At 32.3% G+C, this 14,702-nt stretch overlaps 1 protein-coding gene across 1 annotated transcript; it reads right to left on the bottom strand.

Moving 5' to 3' along the window:
* Nucleotides 1-850: 850 nt before the first annotated feature.
* On the bottom strand, nucleotides 851-14,540 carry LOC113519681 (uncharacterized). Its single transcript, XM_026904845.3, has 7 exons — nucleotides 14,214-14,540; nucleotides 10,223-13,976; nucleotides 9,092-9,283; nucleotides 8,615-8,734; nucleotides 4,513-4,770; nucleotides 3,306-3,494; nucleotides 851-1,060 (listed from the first exon to the last, which is right to left on the bottom strand). The coding sequence occupies exons 1-7, from the start codon at nucleotides 14,336-14,338 to the stop codon at nucleotides 983-985; spliced, it is 4,716 nt and encodes a 1,571-aa protein (XP_026760646.2). The 5' UTR covers nucleotides 14,339-14,540; the 3' UTR covers nucleotides 851-982.
* Between the last annotated feature and the right edge of the window lie 162 nt (nucleotides 14,541-14,702).

Genomic DNA, 14,702 nt, shown 5'->3' with positions numbered 1-14,702 from the left:
ACAGATTAAATCTAATATTCTTGGAAGTTTTAGATTATATATGTACGTAAATATGTTTTATTGGATCTATGATCTAAATTGATGTACTTTATAACATGGTAATGAGAAGAACCGCGAATAACTTTATTTATGACAATGGTACCAAATGGCGGGAATGGTGTATATTTAGTTTAAATTGAACAGCTGTAGTTTGAATATACATAAATACGCTATAAGTCAATATGTAATTGTTTGTTATGATGATTTGGATATTACTTACATAAAAATAATAATTTTCGAGTTACGAGTCTCTTAACATGACGCTGGCAGAAATGGTCGTAAAAATAAAAACCGATAACCATTGAAGAAAAAAAATAATCGTATAATGATTTGTGTAAACAAATTTTTAAATTCTTCATGCATAGAAAGGTACTCCTCTTAATCTATTTTTCCACGGATTTCAAAAATTTGCATCTATAGATACGATACTCACTTTTGTCAGACTAGAAAATTAACTAAGGATTGCACTCATATGTATTATTATGGACTGTCTCTCGTCTGGTCTGAATTGTATATTTAGGGCTTTTCTAATTCATTTCTGCGGCTGCAGGATACCGTAATATGTAGAAATGTTTTGTATGGGAAAGTGCCTATGGATACTTTCTTCTATAAAATAGTTCGTATACGCAGACGAGAAAGAGAATAGCTTATACCTTCTTATTTCATAGTTGAAAGTTCACGTGAAGGTGATTCACTAGGTGATTTGTCACTAGGTATTATATTACCTAGTTACTAGTAACAAGATGTTACATAATTTCTGAACTGAGCTAAGATATCAGGCTAAGTTGAGGCAAATAGTAAAATAATGAAGTGTAAAACCAACTAAAATATTTTATTTAATTATGTACATAATAGAAACTAGAAAATTAGTGGGTTTATATTATTAGTAAATACAACTAAATATAATATGGTGAGATTTAATCTACAAAACATGTATAGACATTTACAAAATCATTTCTTGCAGGATACTGAGTGGAATTTTCCATATGTACAAATTTCTGTCTTTGTATCCAGCAATTATCTGTAACAACAAAAAAAGAATTAACATTAGATTTACTAAATTAAATAAATGTTGTTTATTATACAAAGAGAGCTCTCAGTGGAATATTATGTTGACTTAGAAATCACAAAGTTGGTAAGTTCAAATTGACCAAATATTGTAATTCCTTATTCTTAGGAATTGACAGATACCATAAACTTTTTGTGTCAGTTTTATTCATTACTGATAACTCGATCTTTATCCTTCCTATGAGTACACATATTAGGTACTACTCACTTTTATCTTTTTTTTCGTTTATTTATTTATTTTTAATTAGGTACACAACATATTATATATAAATTTAATAACTTTTTTTTGTGTAGTATGCTGATATGCATACCTATAGCCATTATATTTTTATTATTTAATGTGTTGGTAAAAAGTTTATATAATATTTAAATAAATTTATAAGTTTTTGGCTGGAGGAAGATGCATGAATTAGTTGCACCAACAAGAGGAAACTCTTAAATGAAAAGAGATAACTTTTTTAACCACAGTCTTTGTAAATCATTATAGGAATCATGTGAAAATTAGAGCTCTGTAATTGTCACTTACAGCATAATTCCGAGAGGATCCCTTTTGCGCCACTGTCTATTTGATATAATTATACATTTTTTGTTTCCTTCAATCTATGTAACTTTGTAGCAATAAACATATTATTAAGTTATTTTAAATTCCCGACTACAGTGATAGGTGTGTTTCAACCATGAAGAAGTTGTGTTTGCAAGGCTGTGTTTTTGTTAGAAAGGTGGGATATGGCAGTGAATTTACAGGGTACAGAGGAATAACACTTAAGTCTTCAGGAATGGCAACGCATGGAGGTATTATGGGCGAAACAGTATATTCTGTTATGTCTATGGTATTGCTCATGTCTATAGGCGACGGTTACCACTTTCTATCAGATAGGCCGTCAGCTTGTTTGCCATTCTAAGTTGCGTAAAAAAAAGACAACGAAATGACCGCCACGTTGGATATGCTAAGTGAAATGTGAGCACGTCGAATGTTACGTTTAACTACAATGGCAACAGTAAATGCAACATTTCTTGCATCAAATCATTTTTTCTTTTCTCCTCTTCTCAAAGGTTGTTTGGAAGAGATTATTTAAGCGATAAGACCGAATGCGTAGAATAAACAACTAAATAAATATTTTTTGCAATGAATACTAACATATATCATTAGCATCTATTAAATTATTTATAAAAGATCAAGAGTGCTAAAAAAAGGAAATCAGTATGAAAAGTTGAAAATTGAGTACGTATTGTATTTCGATCTGACACATGTTTTGTACTTTTACAGCATATACATGCATATAAATTTGCTCATTGCAAAATGTGTTAATTATTATTTTCTCTCCTGCAAGGTTTAGTATATATATCGTCATAGTCGTAGAATATTGACAGATATATATATTTAATATTTGTCAGATCCGTCAGTATTCTACGACTATGACAATATGTTTATGGTATAAATCCTGTAATAATGTATGTATTTATAAAAAAATGTATGTGATTTTATAAGTTGTTTAATACACAAGCTCTTAGTTTTAATTTTAGATGGCCCATTATTCGTTCAGGGTGGTGTGGTTACCGTTATAAGTCATGTTTTTATAGAAAATAATGTGATGTTGTAAAAGATAATAAATAAATCCTAACCAACTAGTACAATGTTTGGCTAATAACTTAAAAATAGGCGACTAAAAATATAGAGCAAATGATGCATGCTTTTTTAATTAAATTTAGAAGAATTTAAATGAATAATCAGTACCTAATAATCAATGAATCCTAATTGGAAGGTTATGTGTACAAATCATGATATAACTCACAAAGCAACTGCTTACAGTTGCTTCGAATGATTGCAAGTTGGCTAAAAAGATATTAAATAATAATGTGGGTATTTTAGTGCCGAGCATTGTAAACTAGAACAGCGATTATTAAACTGAGTTCCATGTAACCTAGAGGTTCAGTAAAAAATCATCAAGGTTCTGCGAAATTTTTAATACCGTGAAACAATTTCATTCTTCACATTAAAAATTTAAGGAAACTATAAAGTGTTATATTTAAAAAAAATATAAACTTTTGTTTTTATTTAAATTATTGTTGTTTACAATATGTTTTTGATTTGTAATCGTTTGATATAGGGTTCCATAAAATAAAAGGTTATTGGTGGGTGTTCCGTGATCATAAATTGTTTAGGAACCCCTGAACTAGAAAAAAGAAACTGGACGTACCTTGGTGCCCAGTATGGCAAGTGAGAGCAACATGAGGCCGGGCCCGCGCAGCTGCGCCAGCGGCCGCGGCTGGCCGTCGCGGTACACGTATACGCAGCCGTCGTAGCAGCCCGCGAACACCAGCCCGCCCGCCGCGCGCAAGCACACCGCGCCCTTGCCGCCCTCGTGAACGCTTGTGTGTGACCCGCTCTGCCGACACCATCATTCATCATGAGCCATCTCGCGGGGGCTCGCCTAATACTATGTTTGTTTGCATGAGAGCTCAAATGTCAAATATCATTATTGAATGTATATGATAGAAGCATTATTCATAAATACGATATACCCTTAATAACTAAGACCTAAAACCCGATAAACCTATTATCGCAAGATTTACGTTATTATGTTGCAAACTTGTCGAGTACTACAGACCATAGACAGCTGTCAAAAATATTATTGGATTTTAATAAAAATCTTGATGAATAGACAATTAGATATTTTTTTCAATAATAAAAAATATAATAATTGCTATTTTAATGAAAACAAGAATATATACATAAATCATATTAATAGATATAGGCCAGGTAAAGCAAATACAATGTTGATTAAATACGTCTTTAGGATGTGTGTGCATATCATATTATATTAATATAATTCTTCATAATTATTATCAGATTTGTAACTGATTCATATTTCAGATGATAAAAAAATAATAAATTGGATTTGTAAAATAATATATTAATTTGATGCCACTCATTTTAAGGTTAAAATGCCGTAAAAGTAAGTAAGTAAGCCGCAAGTAGCCATTATGACTTTATAGGACCGCTATTTGACGTTTTCGCATTATTAGTTTGATATAGTTGCTTTATAAATATAACTTTTTGCTATTATATAATAGGTTTATCATAGGTTTACAGATCATATATATCTGACGTCGCAATTCTACAGTTTATTTATTTATTTATTTCTTATTGCATTCCATAATATAATTTGTAGATGACATTTCAATTATGGACCCTGTTGGGCACAGCAAGTAGGAGAGAGAAGGACAACACTTTTTTCACTTTAGAAATAAGCTAAGGTTAGTTAAGTTATTGATGAGTTATAGTGTATTTCGGAATAAATTTTTATAATTACATTATTTCCTTGTTACTGAAAGCTTATAATTTTTATGTATAAGATAGAATAGTGTTATAATAGTAATAGTAGAAATATTTTAAATACTAACAGCATAATCAAAAACATGGATCTGATGACTGCTCGTTCCGCAGTACACCTTTCCATCTTCGTAAAGCAGGGTGTACACGGTCATCTTGGGTCCGACTAGAGTACGCAGCAGAAGGCCTGTTTGGGCATCTTTGATTGTGACATCTTCAGAGCGGGCCGCCACTAACAGCACCTTCCTGGGGCCTTCTTTCATTGCTCTTAACGCGAGAATCGACTGTTCGGAGAACTTCACCGTGCTCACTGGTATTAACATGTTGTTCTGTAACACAAATTATAACATTTTATAGATAGGTGATAATAAAACTACAATATGCTATCTATACATATTAAGCAATTATCCAGAATAAAATTAATTTTTAAATCCTATTTTGAAAATCACTCCTTTTACAATGTTTTGGAATTTTTAAAACAAAAAGTAATCAAGTTCTGATATTTCAGTGTTCCTATTCACATTTATAATTAAATGCTACATTAATAATTAAATCGTTTCCCGTGAAGGCGTTAAGTGACGTAATTGATGTCTGTTTTACGGACATAAAACAAAGAAATAGCCAGAATAAAAAAAGGTTTTTACATTCATTGAACATAGTATACATTTATAATATATAATAATACATTATTATTCAGGATAACGTTTGTTTATATTGGTCACAGTGTTTTCTGCATTTATATCAGTTTAGTACCCATAGTACAAACTCTAATTTGTTAGCACTAGATAGCACTGCGTAATATTTTGTTTATGTAATGTAGCCAAACAAGCAGATATCCCACCTGATGGAAAGTGGTAACCGTCGTCTATAAACATGAATAGTACCATGGACATAACAAATGTGTCTCTCATGATACTTCCTCATGTGTTGCTATTTCTGAGGACAAAGGTGTTATGCTTCTGAACTCTGTAATTTCATTGCTACTTTTTTTTTTATAATAAAGTGGGCAAAGAGCATGCGGCTCACCCGATGGTAAGTGATTACTGCCGTCGTACCTCACACCTTTCAAACCAAAACATAGCCATACAAACACAACTGCTTCACAGTAGAAACACGAATGGAACAGGTACGCAAGCAGATGACTTTTGTACATTCTTCCTTTAGGTGAAATATATACTACAAAGGTGGCGAATAAGAATACAGCCATTCTGATAATAAACGATCATTGTTGTATCAACGTTTACAACACCAAACTTAATAATATTGCTTCTTTCTATTATAATAAAATTCTAATTAGACTGTGTCTATTCATTAGAGATAATAAAGAGGTCTTAATAACAGTAATAGAAGCAAAAACGACCATTTTTGTCTGTCTGTATGTTTCTTATAGTATTACGCAAAAACTACTGCACCAAATTTGATGCGGATTTCACAGTTGTGTTGTTTTGAAGGTCTAACATCAAAATATGTGGTGTATCATGGGTTTAACTATTTCTGAAATCCACATGTACGAAGTGGGACGCAAAAAGTATAACAAACAATAGGTGTGCCACCTGTTACGTGAGCTGGTATATGCGCTTGCACTGCCCTGAATAAATAGCGAACCTGACCCAAACGCACGGTCAGCAGTCTCACAATGGCGTTAGTGACTCTATGCTTGGAAACAGTCCATATTAATTTTAAGAATTATTAATGCATCTGACTCATATCACAATACATTGTATTTTTTATATTGGTTGTAATTTTAAATGCATTTGTTTATAATCATGGTTACTTTCTCTGAAATGTAGAATCCATAATTCAGTTACATTTATTATTTGTTATATTTTGTTTATTTTACTTTGAACGAGCGATTCGGGCCTACTAGCTACTACTTTTACCCGCGACTTCGTCTGCGCAATCGGGATACGTTTATTGACCGAGATAAAAAGTAGCCTATATCCTTCTCAATCCCATATATTACGTGTACCAGAACTGGGCAAGTACATTCTTGGCTTTAATTAAAATACAAATTTTAAAATATCTCGTGTGTATTTAAAATACGTAATACGTACAACATACATTTAAGTAATTTGTAATATATAATATAGTATTTTCATTATTTTTATTTAAAATACAAATTAGAAAATACACTTAGGTATTAGGTAATATCAATAAAATAGAGCTAATCCAGCCGAGCCTATTAATCAGTAAAAGAAAAAATCAATTCCACGAATATGATACTTTGTTTACGAAACCTGTCGAGCGCTGTTTTCTACATATCTCACTCATTAATAAGATAGCTAAATGAACGTTAATGTATTTATGTTAAAATGTATTTTGGAGCCATAATTATTTCAAATATTAACTACAGAATGCTTAAGCGTCAAGTATTTGGAATACGAATTACTAATTACAATTTTAGGAAGCGATTGACATACAAACACCATAAATATAAACTTAATATATATAATTGCTGTTTATTTATTTTCAATTGCAAGTACTACCCAGCCCTGACATGTACCTGATATGTACCTATACTAAATTTCGTAGTAATTGGTTACGTCGTTAAGGCGTTATAATATAACAAATAAACTCACTTTTACATTTATAATATAAGTAAAGATGTTACACGCTTAAAATTTAGCTTTTTAAAGGTGAAAGAATTTTTAAAGTCTGTTGAGTAGTTTTTGAGTTTATCCATTACAAACAATCTTTCTTTTTTATAATATATGTATATATATGTGTATATATATATATATATATATATATATATATATATATATATATATATTAATGGGTGATAATGAAATAGTTCCCCCCGCCTGCGCTATGGGTATGCACTGTGCTGCGCTGTACCAGTGAGGGATAATAGGTTACTGTGAAAGCAGGTCAGTTAGCTTATCGTTATAAATTCCACTACAGTTGACTATGATAACTTCCAGCGGGAACCGCGTGGAGATCGACCTGATAGGGTGTATTGCTAGCAATGGGGCTGTCAAACCACTATTAATCCCTTTATCTTAATGTACAAGTATATATAGATTAGCTGATTTGATTATAGACCTCAGTCTATCAAAAGCTACACAATATTTATTTTATTATTATTATTAATTTTCTGTTATTCCTGTCTACTTACGTTCGACTAGTAGATAACGCCATATGGACTTTTTAAATTTTGCGCTTATCAACGGTTTTAATGATACATTTTTATTTATAAACTAGCGGCCCGTCTCGTCGTCGCACGGGTGGACATTTTTACATCTTAAAAAGTGGCCATTAAGGCTGCACACGCGAGGGAAGCTTAAAAATGGAGTAACTTACCCCGTTCTCTCAACATTCCCCTTGACTGCTCTGCTCCTATTGATCGTAGCGTGATGAAAATTATACTATAACCTGCCCAGGAGTATGAAGAATAATTGTACCAAGTTTCGTTAAAATCCGTCGAGTAGTTTTTGTTTCTATAACGAACATACAGACAGACAGACAAAAAATTTACTGATCGCATTTTTGGTATCAGTATCGATCACTAATCACCCCTTGATAGTTATTTTGGAAATATATTTCATGTACAGAATTGACCTCTCTACAGATTTATTATAAGTATAGATATAGATTTATTATTTATTATACTAGCTTTTTTCTCCGCTAATTCTTACTCGTACGCGTGATTTTCAGACGTAGAAATTGAAATAGACGATTTCTAGATAAAATATACATCAGATCCTAAGTTAGACCCTCAGGAATACACACATGAAAACCAAATTAAATTTGGTGCAGTAGTTTGTGCATGGAACAAACATACAGACGAGAAAAAATTCAAAAAAATATTGTTTTAGTATGTATTGGTTTTATTAAGACCCCTCTTATTTAATAGACTTTTCAATACACCTATAAAAATCAAATTAAATTTGGTGCAGTAATTTTTGCACGATACACACAGGACTATTTTTTTTATATCTCCGAGGTACAGACATGGTCTAGTTACAATTTTATTATGTTGGTAAGACGACGGTAGACCCTCCGCGCTCACGTTCAAAGCTTGCGCTCTCTTATGTAAGACGTGAGGTAAGATTTTGAAATGGCCTTCCCGTAATGTATTGCATTTATCCTATAACCGTGGATATTGTAAATGTTCACGCTATATATAGTCACGAATAACTTATTTATTATAATTTAAAGTTTTGAACTAACCTTACACTCAAACTGCAGAACAAATCCCGTCCGTGTTCCAACGAATATAGTGTCCCACGCTCTATCCATAGTCTGTATAGGACTAAGGACATTACACTCTGGTCCCTTCTCTAAGCCAGTCTGAAAGTAACAAGGTACAAAATAAGGTTTTATTATTATTTTTTTTTATAAAAAACTTATGTTTATTTTTTACCGATATACATACATACGTATAACGGGAAATTTTATATTATGTCATTTGATCAAATATAGACAAAGAAGATTTGTATATAAAGGCTTGTATGAAAAGGTTTTCGAGATTACTTATGTAAGTAAAAAAGAAATAATTGCCAATTAATTAATTCGAGTTCACCTCAATCAAATGACAACTTAGAATAGTCAATTTTAACAAATGATGAGTAGAGACAATCCTAAATATACGGGAAGTGTGAAAGAGAAAGAAGAGAAGGAATTTAAAGGTAAAATTTGGTTACTTACATCCAAATCGTAATAGCGTATCCTAGAATCTAAAGATCCTGTATATACTATGGTTTCATATTTTTCTTTGACAATGGTGAGGCATGTGACTGCTAAATTGGACCCTCGTAACGTCGTGATGAGTTGCCCGTCGCTGCTAAAGTGGTAGACATTGCCGTCCAGTCCAGCCGCCAAAAAGTCGTTTTCGATGCACTGTTGACCAAATATTAACTATACGTTATACATATACATACACATATATGTGTGTGTGTGTGACGCTAGTCCGCCGCTGTAGGTAGGCTGAAAAATGAAAATATCAAATGCTCCGATATAATTAAATTACTTTTGATAAGAGGTTTCTTCAGAGTTGGCAACGCGCGCGTAATACCTCAGGTTTTGCAGGCGTTCATAGGCTACGGTAACCGCTTACTATCAAGTGGGCCGGATGCTTGTTTGCCACTTCAGTGGTTTGAAAAATAAAAGAAACTTCGATAGTCTGCGGGAAAGGCATTGTTAGTAATGGGGATTTACCAGCCCCATTGCTAGCAATAATTGTCATACCCTATCAGGTCGACCTCCATTACGATTCCCTCCGGAAACCGTCTTGGTTAATTGTTGAGGAATTCGTCACGATAGGCCAGCTGAACTATCTTCATATTCATTTATCATCATTCACTGGAGCCTGGTGGTTATTATTCTGCAAAATTTCATGGCTTAAGGGGCATCTTTTTAATAGGCGAAAATGGAATAGTAATCCCGCCTGCGTAAATATTTGCTATACGTTTGCAATATCGACAGACGGGGTTGCCATTCCATTATAACTTATAAAAAAACTAGATGGTCTATCGGAATAATACACCCCTTCTAATAGTTGGTTATCGCACAATACAAACATTTAAATGTCTGTTTGTGGGTGTTTTCTATATATATATATTACATAATAAGTATGTACGTCTATCAGTTGTTTAGTATAAATAGTACAAACTTCTATCAGGCTCATATTTCCAACCAGTTATTTCAGATGATCTGGAATGTATACAGAAATATAATAGAAATGGGCTGAATCAATCACACTCATCTGTACAAATAACAGTTCAGTATTCACTCATCCATTATACAACAAATTACAAATGTATAAAATAAAGAACTTACCTCTACTGCTAATATAGCATCCGCGTTTCCAGCTACTAATACAGAGTCACGCTGCAACTTTTCGTCTGTGGAGTAATCATACATCTTGCATTCATTTTCCTCATGACCTCCAACGGGATTAACAGCTTCTTCTATTGACGACTGACTGTTATCCAGTATTATCTCCTCACTTATTGTGCCATCCATCCTGTCTGCTGCATCTTTATCCTCAGTTGATTTGACTTCATAATTATCACCAATGATTATGTCCTCTGATACATCCAACATGTCGAACTGTATATCATTCATAACTACTTCTTCAATGATGCTGTTTTCTCCTTTTTCTTCAACCATTTCATTATTTGTAACACTGGAATTGATGTGTAAGGGTTCTTCCTGATACTCTGACTCTATGTTATGCTCAGGTTCTTCATTTAGGTTATTTAAATACTTATCAATATCAATCTTTACTAAAATCACAGAACACTCTTTTAAGTAAATTTCAGTATTGCACTCAGGTTTTGGGGTTTTAACTTTTTTGGCAACTTTTTTCTTAGGTGTAACAGTGCGAGCTTTTTGTTTTAATGTTTTTTTCCTTGTCTTCAGAGGTGTATTTTCTAAATCATCCAGTGATATTATGTCTTCTAATGGTCTGTCATCTGTGATAATTTGTTCTATCAATGATATGTTTGGTGTTTTTATTTTTTTAGGATATCTTTTAGGACTCTCTGAAACTTCTTGATCCAAAATTTTCTGACGTCTAGTTCTTTTTGCTACTTTAATTGTTTCAATCTGTTCATTGTGAACAGATTCAAAAGCTATTTGTTCCAATTCTTCAACTGGTATGTTAGTGAAATCATCAACAATAGTGTCTTCAGAGATACTAACATTATCAGTTACATCTGTATCTCTGCATTCTTCCAAAGGACTCATGTTAACCACAGTCATACCCAATGTCTGCATGGTGTTATGTGGCGGATCTTTAGATTCTAATGAGTTATATAACTTGAACTTTTCTTGTAGCAAGACTTGTATTTCTAAATCAATTTCTTTCATTCTTTCAAAAGAATCAATTGATTTAAACCTAGATTTCTCAAAGGTAATAGGCTCAGTTTGTATTGCTTTTGTTATCATTTTTATTCTATCTGTTTGACAAAACCTAGTAGTGCTTGCTTTACTAACAAATGTTTGTGTCTCTTTTGAGAGCAGTTTTTTTATTCCATGTCCTTTTGCTGATTCAGATTTTGTAATTTTATTATTAGGAATAATCTTCGTTTTATTTGCCTCTGTAGGTTTATCAGAAACACTTGGTGGTAAGATAGTTGTATTTCTGTGTGCTTGATGTATACTAACTTTTCGTGGCTGTTCTACAAACATATCTATGTGTTTTAACTTACTTTTAGAATCAGATTTAGGTGTTTGATTACTAGTTGTAGTGGTACTAAGTTTTGGGCCAATGCTGGAATGACTGGAAGAACTAGAGAGATGTCTCTTCTTGCTTTCATTTTGTTTAGGTTTTGAAGATTTTGGCTCATCCTTCCTTTTTACATATTTGTCAGAATAATTTTTATCTGTACATTCAACTTTTTTAGACTCCTTGTTGTTTTCATCTTTGGAGGAAAACAAATTAAAAATAGATTTGGCTTCTTTACATTGTTCAACTTTTTTAGCTGCACAATCATTTATGTTTTTATTTAAGATCTGTTTATCAGTGTCAGGTAAACTGGAATCGCTTTTTTTACGTTTCTCTTTACGATGAGAAGGTTTTTGATCTAATGATCGTTTTCGTGCTGCTGTTGGAGTTGACGATTTAATTAGGGTGCCAGTGTTTTCTGATTTTCCGAGTTCCTTTTCCAAATGTTTTTGTTGAGATTGATCTTGTTTTAAATTGTCTTTACATACTGATATATTTTGATTAGGATCAGTACTTTTAATTGGTGAGATAGCAATTTCGTTTTTAATCTCAAATTCACTCTTTAATTCCTTTTTAATAGTAGATGGCTGTTTTAATGGTGTATTTGCTATATTTTGCAATGAACTATCAATCTTTTTTATAATTTTATGTGGAGTTCGTATTTCATTACTTTCAACTGAGGAGTTTATAGCATTAATTGATTGCTGGGGACTTAAGTCATCATAAGTTTCTATAAAGTTCGGATCAACAGCAACATGATACTGTTGATCTAATTCAGCAAATGGATCTTCATCATCCGAGAGTTGTTCTGTGTTTGTATCAAAAATTGGGAAAGGTGATTCAGTTTTTATATGTACTTCATCACACGACTTATTATCAATACTCCTCCTAGAGTGATTTATTAAAGTAGTATCATTATTTGGAAAATCTTCATCACATCTTTTAGAATCAATACTTCTTCTAGACATCCTTTGTTTTTCAATACATAATTTATTTTGATCTTGCTCACTGCTTTTTCTGCAAAGTCGTCTTTCAAATAGAGTGTTGGATGAATAATCTCTATCTTGATGATATTCATAGTTGTCATCTTTGTTAACTTCTGTATTTTGTAAGTTATCAAAACTTGCCTGTCTATTCCTTTCCTGATAATGGAAGTCTTGATTTAAGTCATCGTAGGTAAATGAATCATCATGATATTGTTCACAACTTTGATTAATATTAGATGAGTAATGATTTCCTTGGTCATCTGGATTATCACATCTCTGATCATAATTATCTAATTGAAGAACTTTACTTAATTCTGCCATCACTAATGGCTTGATATCTTCAAGAAAAATTGTGTCCTGAGGTTCTAATATACACTGCATCTGCTTCATAAAGGTATCTTCATACACAGTGTCATTATTAATGAAATCACTGGAACTACACAGAGATTTTTCTGCAACAGATCTGAGATGGCGATTTAAACTGTTTTGTGACTCTGTTATTAAGCTACTTATGGCATATTCAAATTTTGATGATGAACTTGGATTATCCATTAGTTTGTGTATTCTATCCTTATCCATTTTAAAAAGTTGATGAACAATTTGATCTTTTATTTTTTCACATTTTCTTGAATTTGTTGACCTTTGCCTTTGTATTCTTCTTTTTGCTGGTGGATCTTGTTTATTCTGGTAATCATTACTTGCATTATCTCTGGTTATGGAGTTGTCATCACACTGGTTAAGCGGTTGAATCTCAGTTTGCTGAATGGATTCATTACGATTCATTAGTCTTTTTCTGATAATGTCTACAGTATCATCAACAGAACGACTGAAAGTATTTGAATTATCAATATCTGAACTGGGATTCCCACCATAATGATCTGAGGCTGGTGGTCTGTGGCCCGTATATTCTAATGGTGGCAATTTACTTCCATCAATATTTTCTTGCTTATTATAGGATCTGTTATTATGGCTTCTATTATCATTATAGTTTCCTTTAAATTCACTAGGAGGATTCGTCCATGGGGAAATTCTATGAGGTTTGTATGTATCTTGACATTCTTGGTTAACTGTATATTGTCTGTGATCTATATCTCCCATATCATTTATATATTGATTTATTAGTGATTCATTATTATACACATTTGGTTCATGGTAAGGTGCAGAATGATTGGAGCCTTCATGAGATTTCATACGTTGATGATGTATGTGGTTAGGTTTTTGAGCATGTTGGTGATTAATCCTCTGATTATTTTGACGATTAAGTCTAAAATTGTTTCTGTCATGATTATCAAATACATGGCGGTTACTTGATGGTCCCATTCGAATATTGAAAGGAGGGACGGCTCTAAGCGGTCTGGGGGTGGGTGGCGGGAATCTAAAACAATTATAACAATTACCCTTGTAAACATATTCAATACATAAAATTGTATTCATCAATAATAAAATAGTTAATTCATGTCATACTGACATAATAAATAAATAAACCGACGTAATAAATAAAATTTAACTATGTCAAATATTTTTAATAATTTTAATAACAACAAAATGCAATGTAGGCGCGAATTGGGTAAGTACTAAAAATAAATTACGCGAAAGCAACAGACTTGTATACCTAGGCGCATCTAGCAGGCCATAGGGTCCAGAAGGTCTAAAATGCGGTGTCCCGCCGCTTCGTGGTCTGAAATGCCTTGTATTTTCGTTCCGCCATCCACCAATGCCATGATGACCTCGTCTCATTGTAGCAATATTAATTCATAATATATTAAAAACACTGATCACAAAATTTTCACAGTTAATTTTCTATGCAATGAACATCAGTTTATCCACAAAATACAACTGAAGAATAATATTTTTATAACAATAAAGTGTAAATGTCGCGATATTGAACAAAAATATAGTTTGTTTGACATTTTGTTCTGTGTTGCTATGTACCTAATAAAAATGTTAAACGTTTATTAGAAGAAGAAAAAAAAAACAAACTGCTGCGTTCAAAGCATTATTATCAAAAAGCTCCAGGATTAAAAATATGTAACTCACATAGTTTTTATTAAATTTCCTCAAGTTCTAATGCATTCTTTCAATGAACCCAGCTAAATATAAA

The sequence above is a fragment of the Galleria mellonella genome, unplaced genomic scaffold, assembly GCF_026898425.1.
Source record: "Galleria mellonella isolate WM207_F2 unplaced genomic scaffold, CSIRO_AGI_GalMel_v1 utg65, whole genome shotgun sequence".
In the NCBI taxonomy this organism is placed as follows: Eukaryota; Metazoa; Arthropoda; class Insecta; order Lepidoptera; family Pyralidae; genus Galleria; species Galleria mellonella.
This window is presented reverse-complemented; position numbering and strand designations above follow the sequence as displayed.

Bases quoted from the DNA above. Each gene is read 5' to 3' on its own strand.
- LOC113519681 (XM_026904845.3), bottom strand. From the start codon at position 14,338: ATGAGACGAGGTCATCATGGCATTGGTGGATGGCGGAACGAAAATACA. The intron at 3,495-4,512 runs GTTAGTATTTAA...TGGTGTCGGCAG, and splicing joins TCCATGTTTTTGATTATGCT to AGCGGGTCACACACAAGCGT. The intron at 1,061-3,305 runs GTACGTCCAGTT...TTGTTGTTACAG, and splicing joins TTGCCATACTGGGCACCAAG to ATAATTGCTGGATACAAAGA.